The sequence below is a fragment of the Cynocephalus volans genome, chromosome 13, assembly GCF_027409185.1.
Source record: "Cynocephalus volans isolate mCynVol1 chromosome 13, mCynVol1.pri, whole genome shotgun sequence".
Lineage (NCBI taxonomy): Eukaryota > Metazoa > Chordata > Mammalia > Dermoptera > Cynocephalidae > Cynocephalus > Cynocephalus volans.
The window spans coordinates 90,939,666-90,948,645 of record NC_084472.1 but is presented as its reverse complement, the minus strand read 5'-3'; the positions used below and the strand labels follow the sequence as shown (position 1 = coordinate 90,948,645).

At 35.0% G+C, this 8,980-nt stretch overlaps 1 protein-coding gene across 1 annotated transcript; it reads right to left on the bottom strand.

Moving 5' to 3' along the window:
- Positions 1-660: 660 nt before the first annotated feature.
- TLR3 (toll like receptor 3) lies at positions 661-7,818 on the bottom strand. The gene is made up of 4 exons (XM_063077234.1): positions 7,375-7,818; positions 5,644-5,835; positions 1,160-3,012; positions 661-889 (listed from the first exon to the last, which is right to left on the bottom strand). Exons 1-4 carry the CDS (start codon positions 7,816-7,818, stop codon positions 661-663), a joined length of 2,718 nt encoding a protein of 905 aa, XP_062933304.1.
- Between the last annotated feature and the right edge of the window lie 1,162 nt (positions 7,819-8,980).

The following is an 8,980-nucleotide window of genomic DNA, read 5'->3' as shown; positions in this document are numbered from 1 at the left end:
TCTGTGACCAGAGAAGGATAACTCCTTGTTTCCACAAAGCCAATCTACTAATTAACTTTCAGGAAGCAAGCCTTTCTACAAAACTTTTAACTAAGAGAAGTGTTTCCACCCTCCTGTAGCAGAAACCCAAATATCAGGAAAATGCAAGTAAGCATTTATTAAAATATTTATTTCATTAAGTAATCAAAATGAATTGCAAATGTTTTCAGCCCTTGGGTATGCATATTAAAAAGGCATTTAACATTTAACAAAATCATCACTGGGACAGGCACATCTAAAATACAGAGCTTTTCAATTGAAAAAGCACTATATATTTTTTTTAAATGTGCTATATAGTTTACTCTTTTACAATTAAAGTAGCATTATATCCATTAAAACAATTATTATTCATTCTACTATAAATGTGACCAATTGCGTACTTATTAGTAAAGGATGTTCTTATATGCTTACATGTTTATTTTGGGTCAAATTAAGTCAATTGCCAATAAGAGGACTGAAATGGGGAGACGTATTTCTGTAGAAGATATATTATTGTGATATAATACCATTACCTATAAAAATAAATAAACAGATTTCATTACTTTCAAGTAAAACAAATGTACCATGGAACTTTTTAAATTGGGAAAGTTACTCCTTTTCTAATTTAATCTTTAAATAAATCTAATGTACTGTATTTCTGGATCCGAGTGCTACCTGCAGTTTATGGTGAAAGGCGTTTATCCGTTCTTTCTGAACTGGCCAGTTCAAGATGCAGTGAGATTTAAACATTCCTCTTCTCAAACGGAGTGCATGGTTCAGTTTATAATCTTGAATCTCCTCAAGAAAAATCAATATAATGGAATCCAGATTTCGTTTAATAGCTTGCTGAACTGCATGGTGTACCTTGAATCTAAGTAAAAAAAAAAAAATATATATATATATATATATATATATACATATATATATATATTGAATTAAGCTATATAACCAATACTCAGTTTTTAACAGCCAAAAGTTCTACAATCTAAAATTCTCTGTAGAATTTACTTTAATCTATCTCTAACAATCATGTTATATTTTTTCTTAATTTTATTTTTAAAATCGAGTTGAGTAATAATGATAATTTGAAAATTCAATTGAAAAATAAGTACATACTTAAAATTTTACAATGTTCACCTACCTTTTGCATAATGGATCTTTTAACAGATGCTGTGTTATAATAAAAATGATTTTTCTACTCTTTTTGATGCTATTAACAATTGCTTCAAGTTCAAGGATGCCTGCCTCAAAGTCCCTTTCTTCCAGACAAAATCTGAGAGATTGATCTTTCTCTTCCATCGGGGAGAAGTGTTCCCAGACCCAATCCCTATCTTTTTGGGCATGAATAATATATGCTGTATATTCATACTTCTCTGGCTGTCTGTCTATTTCTTTGAAACCAAGGACCCGGTGTACTGAAACATTCCAATAAAAAGATATCCTCCAGCCCTCAAAGTGTATGAGCAGTACAATAAAGATAAAAATCAATACGATACTAGTATTGATTATGAAAAGAAGTTCAAACGGGGCACTGTCTTTGCAGGCTGATATATCAAAAAGCATCACTGGGAACCCATGATATTGAGGGGGAGTATTGCAGAGGTAATGACTTGATAGCTCAGAGATGTTGGTATGGGTCTCATTAATCCAGCTAACAAACCAGGCAATACTTTCACACGTACAATCGAATGGATTAAAGCGCATATCTAAATTACTCAGGTTCTTGAAAGCTGGTCCAAAAACATTCTTCTCAACTGACGTTATGAGATTCTTCTGAAGACTCAATGACTTTAGAGAGACCTGATTGTCAAAGACAGATGGTGGAAGTATGTTTAAATTATTCAATCCTAAATCGATGCTCTTTAGTTCAGATAAGTCCTTGAAGACCTCAGCTGGGATCTCATCGAAGCCATTAGACTCTAAGTTAAGGATGTGGAGGTGAGAAAGACCCTTTAGAAAATAAACAGGACCACCAGGGTTTGCATGTTTCCAGAGCCGTGCTAGGTTGTTATGCTGCAAATCCAGAATTTCTAGTTTCTCGAGGCCCTCCAACATTTCATCATTTATATTAGCTATATTGTTGTTGCTTAGATCCAGAATGGTCAAGTTATGAAGAGGGTGGAATGGTGAAGGAGTGCTATCCACATTTGTAAGGGCCACCCTTCGGAGCATCAATCGTTGAAGGCTTGGGACCAAGGCAAAGGAGCTGCTAGTAAGTTGTACATATTTATTGTAGGAAAGATAGATTTCAAAAATATTTTCTAGACCTCTCCATTCCTGGCCTGTGAGTTCTTGCCCAATTTCATTAAGGCCAAGGTCAAGTGTCTTTAGGTGGCCCAACCAAGAGAAAGCACCACTCTCTATTTTTGAGATTTTATTTTTGGTTAGGTTGAGTGTGTGTAAAGGAGAACCAGCAAGTGACAAAAATGTTTCATTTGTTAAAGTTCGCAAACTTGTGAAGGAGTTGGAGAGACTTAAGTATTTCAGATTTATCAGTCCTGTGAACATATTGCTTTTTATGTCTGGAATATCATTATCCTCCATATTAAGGTACTCCAAAGATTTTAGCCACTGAAAGGAAAAATCATCAATCTTGGGGAGTGAAGCAAGGGAAATACTTTGTTTGCTAAAAGATCGTTTTAAATTCAGCTGTCTCACATTGGAAAGCCCACAAAAGGAGTGAGAAGACAAATGCTCTATATTATTATATTCCAAAATAAGATATTCTAGATGTGGAAGCCAAGCAAAGGAGCCATCACCAATCACATTTAAGCTGTTATAGGAAAGATCGAGCATGGTGAGATTTGTCTGCTTTAGTCCAATGAAAGTCGTATTGCTGGTTCTGTACAGCTGGGTGTTGCTCAGAGACAGATTCTGAATGCTCGTGTTTGATAATTCCAAACAAAGCTTCTCTGTAAGACTGGGGCCCAGTCGGACATCGTTCAGAAAGAGACCAAATAATTTTCCAACCACATTAAAACACCCTGGAGAGAACTGAAAGTATGGGAAAAAGAGTTTATTAAAATACACTAGACTTTGCATGACCTTTGAAAAGCTTAGACACAATTCTTTATGCAATCTCCCTTTCCCTTTCACCACATTCCCTGGGCAGGCATTTCTCTCTATTCCTCTGACGCACAGCTCCTTCCTTACTCTGTGCCATGTCACCCACCCGCTGCCACAGCCCTTGACTTCCTCTGGCCACGGGCTGACATCTGCTCAGCATTCTCTTCTCAAATTCAATGCCACCTCTTCAGGGGGCCTTTTTTGACCTTCCAGTGTAGGTCAAGTCTCCTGGTAGTTCCACTTCCTCACACTGAGTACGATTGTAACTGATAAACTATTTGTGACTTCACCAGTGGGGCAGATCCTGGTTCTGTCCTGGTGACCAGTGAGCACTGTAAAAGGAATGAATGAATGGGCGGATTTTGTTATGAGACAGTGACTCACATTTTCCCTTCTGGAGCTCTGAACTCCAGCTATCCCTTCTGTCTTTCACCCAGGTTTTCTCCCTAACTTTATTTTACTGTGTTGAGTCCTACTCTACTTCCTTATGGAAGTCTTGGCTGTACTGGGACTCAGTGCTGGAACAAGAGATCAGAAGAGGGGACAGAAGGAATCCTGAGACGATAGTTAGCAGCCAGTCCCCAGCAATTAAAGCCACCAGGGGAGCAAAGGGGCTCTAGTTTCTAATGTGTCACTTGTGAGGTGTTAGGGCTAGTGGAAAAAAAAAGAGAGAAGTGTGGGAGAAAGTGTGTATTATTATAAATGAAATGAGTTAAAATGCAAAGCAGGAAATTATTAAACTAATTATGATAAATCTACATGATAGTGCTATTTTGCAGCTACTAAAATTAAGTTTTTGAAGGATTCTTAATTACATGGGAGATGTTCACATTGTGATATTAATTTTAAAAAGCAGGAGACACTATTATCTTCAACAGGCAGTATAGCACAGCTGTTAAGAGCATGGACTGGGCACTAACACTGCTGGAAACCCAGCTGTGTCACCAGCTGATCACCCATGGGACCTTAGATATGTCACTTCGCCCTTCTTCAACTCAACTTACTCTTGTGTGAAATGATGAGAACAAGCTGGTTTAAAAACTATATACATAAAATATAAAACAAGAATTTGAAAAAGTGCTTGGCACACAGTTAAGTACTCTGAATTTCAGCTGCTTCTGTTTTTTCTTATAATTACTTGGAGAAAAGCTAGAGCTTAATGTAGCCAAATGCTAACAGTGGTTGTTTCTGATAGTGAACTTTTGATTTTTATTACCTTTCATTTTTATTCCCTCTCATTATTTATGTATTTTATAAAATTAATACAATAAATATTTTAGTCAGGAAAAAAATACTGTTTAAAAATTAAAATGAGTAGCTTGCACAAAATATTTCATTATTATCTCAGGATAATTTTATACACTGTTTATTTTTTATGTCTGAAAAACAATACAGCTTTTAAAAAGCTGCTTTAGTTAAGGATTTCCAATATTCTTATAGCCTGTAAATGAATAAAATGTGTAGAAAGTACAGACATACCTGTACATGAAAACAGTTAAATTGAAGGTCATGGATCCAAGAAGAAACAGTTCATAGTTCACATTACTAGGAAGGTTTTTATGATAACATAGTGCTAGCTGTCATTTATTGAGCACTTATACTGTGCCAGACACTGTACTAAATTCTTTACCACATAGTCCTATAATGTGTTACTAATTACACCAATTTGAAAACTGGGGGACTGGAGCAGAGAGAACTCGAATAACTTGCCTGATTACACAATTATAAAAAATAAAGCCCAGGTAAGAAGCCAGCTAACCCGGCTCTCAACCATTATACTATTTTAATCTTTCAGAGATTTCATGAGACAGAGAGTACTATTTTTACTTTGCAAGTGAGGAAACCAAAACTCAAAGAGGTGAAGTCAGTTCTCCAAGGTCAATGGGCTGTTCTGTAATGGCCCAGGAATTTAACCCAGTGCTGTTTGACAGCAGAGTCCCATCTCTTAATTGTTACCAAAACTCTCTTGTGAGGACCACACCTGTTGCCCCAAGTCATGAAGGAGTTCTGGAAGACATGGTGATAGAGTTTGGATGTGTTGTCCCCATCAAAACTCATGTGGATATTTGATCCCCAATGTGGCAGTGCTGGAAACTGATTGAGTCATGGGGGCAGATCCCTCATGAGTGGATTAATGCTCTCCCTAGGTGAGGAGATTAACGTATGAGTTCTCACTCTATTAGTTCCCGTGATGGCTGGTTGTTTAAAGGACCCTGGCATTTCCCCCCCCACCCCCCTCTCTCTCTCTCTTGCTTCCTCTCTCACCATGTGATCTGCTTGTACCCACTGGCTGCCTGCCACTTTCTACCATCAGTAGAAGCAGCCTGAGGCCCATGCCAGATGCAGCTGTCCCAGAATCGTAAGTCAAATAAACCCCTGTTCTTCATAAATTACCCAGTCTCAGGTAGTTCTGTTTTAGCAACACAAAATGGATTAATACATATGGCAAAGATAATCCCTCCTTTCTCTAGGGACCTTTAGATTCCTCTCTGTGTGACACAGTTAGGGACCACCCATGCTTAAAGGTAGAACACAAAATAAATTTACCTTACTTCTTACCTCTTTAATTTGATTTGATGACAACTCTAATTTTTTTAAAGAGGAATTGGCAAGGAAATCAAGTTCTTCACCTCTCAGTGCATTAATTTTATTATTTGATAATAGAAGCTCTTGGAGATTTCCCAGTTGGAGCTGAGTTCCTAATTTTGTAGATGATAAACCATTATGAGACAAATCTAATTTGGTTAAATTCTGAGAGGAAAAAAATAATATATATATGTTACAGTCTTGACATCAAAAACAGTTTCTCTAAATGTAAGCGAATCTTAGAAATATCTCAACAGCAAAATGTCACCCTTCCATTATTCTGTAGAAAGCTTATAGTAGGAGTACTAAATAATCTTTGTTATGAATAAAAGCACCACTGTTGCAAAGATTTAGTTTCTTACTTCAAGAATCACTTTATTTCTCTTATCAGAATAAAAGGATTTAAGCTTATTTATGATATAAGTAAGGATCATTCTTAATTTATTTATTTACTTATAATAAGCATTCATTTATGATTCAAGGAATATCCATGTGGCTTCTCAAATATATAGTGTCATGCATTAGCTTTGAAAGTAAATAACAGAAAAAGTAAGAAAAAATGTTTCCTTAAAAAACATGAATAGAATTTCCACAAAATCCTGAAAAGATTTTTACATTGAGAAAGATCCATAGTTATGTAAATTTTGGATCGTGACTAGCACAGAATATTAATTTTGTTTTGTCAGTACTGTGGGATTGTTTTATCACCCTATGTTACTTTTGAACAGGTAAACTTAATTAAAACTCAGTTAAAAGGAAAGAAGACACTGGTATCTGTTCAGGTAAAATCTACTGCAATCTCTATTAAAGAGAACAAGACTTTTATTTATGTTTTAAAAAGAAAAATAACATTTTGCCAATGATTTCTCTAACCATAGACTTGGAGGCCTTTTTTCCAAAGAGATTTCTTCCACATCAGAATCTAAGAAGGTACATGAAAGGATTTAAAATAGGTAGGAAGCAAATCACTTAATAAATGTTTCTCAGTCTGTTTAAATTTGTACGTTATTCTTGGCATCTGAGGATCAGCAATGCTCAATTTTTTATAAAGCCATAATGAAGAAAACAAAGAAACTTGAAGATGACCTTGATTTAAGAAATACATTTCATAATTGCCTTGGGTTTAGAGACAATAATATGCATTTTTCACAGATTTAAAATGCAAAAGTGCTGAAAGCAAAAGGAGGGTAGCCGTTGGAAAAGTGATACTTTGAGTAGATTTCTTACACCAAGAGTTGGTAATTTTTAGTTGAACAATTTACTTTATCATTGTATCAATTTGTTAACTTTATTTAAGTCCGAATTTGGACTCAATATTTTTTCCCATTAACTTTACATACTAAATCAGTAACATTGAGAGTTTATTTCCATGTTCCTCGGGCGATATCCTGATTCTTCTCTAATCATGACTTCTGCTTCATGTATATAAGTTCTATTTCTAATAAGAGAAAGTGAGAGAGGCAGGCCTCTTTAAAATTAAGGTTGAAACTGATTTAAGATTATATTTTCTTTTTTGAAAGCATTTTTTATCATGATGGTCATATTTCTGTGTGGGTCTCCCCAACCCCAGTTGGGGTAGATCAGATTTTTTACTCTTACCTTGATACTAGATATGAAGTCTAAGGATGAATAAGTGACTGGAAAACTTAACATAAGGTAACATATTTTTCATTTCTTGTAGGGAAATAAATACTTTCATCTTACCTTCTGGTTTTTAAAGGGATTATTTTTAATTTTTTGGATTGAGTTGGACTTCAGATGGAGTTCAGTCAAATTCACGCAGAAGACGAAGGTTTTATCAGAAAGTTGAGATAGCTCATTGTGTTGGAGGTTCAAAACTTTCAACAAGGGGAGGTTTTGGCACAATTCTGGCTCCAGTTTTGAGATAGAGTTAAATCCTCCATCCAGTATAGTGAGTTGGCTATATCTTGTAAAATTGGCAGGAGGTAACCTCCTGAGTTGATTATGGCTAAGATTCAACACTGTTATGTTTGTGGGGAGGTCATCAGGCACTTGAGTCAACTTCAGGTGACTGCAATCAGCCATTTCATCTCTAACAGTGCATTTGTTGGTAGAGGATGTGCACAAAATCCAAAAGGGCAACAGTCCCCAAAAGAAGTAGATATGATAAGGCAGACTCTGTCTCATGATTCTGCATTATAAGAGAAACATTAAAAAGTAATGAATAATAGTAATAATACATACTTTCCTATGCATTGGTATATTCCCTGTAAAATATGTAACCAAAATGTGGCTATGTATTATCTTTTTACTCATACTCTTCTATGCAAAAATAGATTGCACAATGTCAGGTTTCTTCAAAAAGTCCTTGGAAAGTGGAATTAAATGATAATACAAATCTTTTCATGAACTTTTTGAAGACCCCCTCATATATCAAATGGAAGTAATTCTAACAGCACAGAAAGGTAAAGAATGAAACATACAAACTCCCTCCCGCCTTGTTGCAATGTTCCAGGGTAACCACTCTTGACAGTTTCTATTATTTTAGTTTTCACAGTCACTTCCATAAACTTAAATAATATTTTTGCCCTTGTATTTCTTTGTTTATTGATTTTAAGCATTTTCTTCCCATTATAAAGAGGAACTTAATTATACTCATTCTCTTCACAGCTTTTCTTTAGTTATTTTTAAATTTTATTTAATCTATCATTACATTTATAATTTTTTTTGCCTGAGAGACTATATTTTATTTCCTAATAGACTGTCCATTTGGCAATGAATGAAAACAAAACAATAGACGTTGTTTAGGAAGCAAAATAAAACAATGTTCTTCGTTGGTTGGTGGAAGTGAGTCTCTTGAGTAATAGCAGTTGCAGATTTTTTACTGAAAATTCAAAAGTAAAAACATTCAAAAACATACACAGCTGTAATTTTTAATATCAAAATATGTTCTAAAATATTTTTTATAACAGATTGAACAGTTTGCTGCTACTCTAGAATCACATTTAATGTTCTTTCTTTTTAGGATTGGTCAAGTAAATTAATATTTAATATCATAGGTAAAGCATTCAACTTTTTAAATGATTCTTAATTCGTAACATAGCCACTTGAGGGAATTAAAGATAGTGAAACATAGAGTAGAACTTGAAGCTGGAATAAACGCAAAGAAGTTACCAATTATTTTTGCTTGTATTTTGTTTTACTTTTTAGTACTCTTTCCTCTCTGTGTGTGTTAGGTATGATGACAGATTAACTATGTCTTGCTCAGATGATTTTCAACCAGTTAACAAATGTTTACTGAGTACTTACTATGTTCTAGGCACCCTACAAGTACAGAGTGAACCAAAAA

Bases quoted from the DNA above. Each gene is read 5' to 3' on its own strand.
- TLR3 (XM_063077234.1), bottom strand. From the start codon at position 7,818: ATGAGACAGAGTCTGCCTTATCATATCTACTTCTTTTGGGGACTGTTG. The intron at 5,836-7,374 runs GTAAGATGAAAG...TTTTCCTCTCAG, and splicing joins ATCCCTTTAAAAACCAGAAG to AATTTAACCAAATTAGATTT. The intron at 890-1,159 runs GTAGGTGAACAT...TTTTTTACTTAG, and splicing joins AAAGATCCATTATGCAAAAG to ATTCAAGGTACACCATGCAG.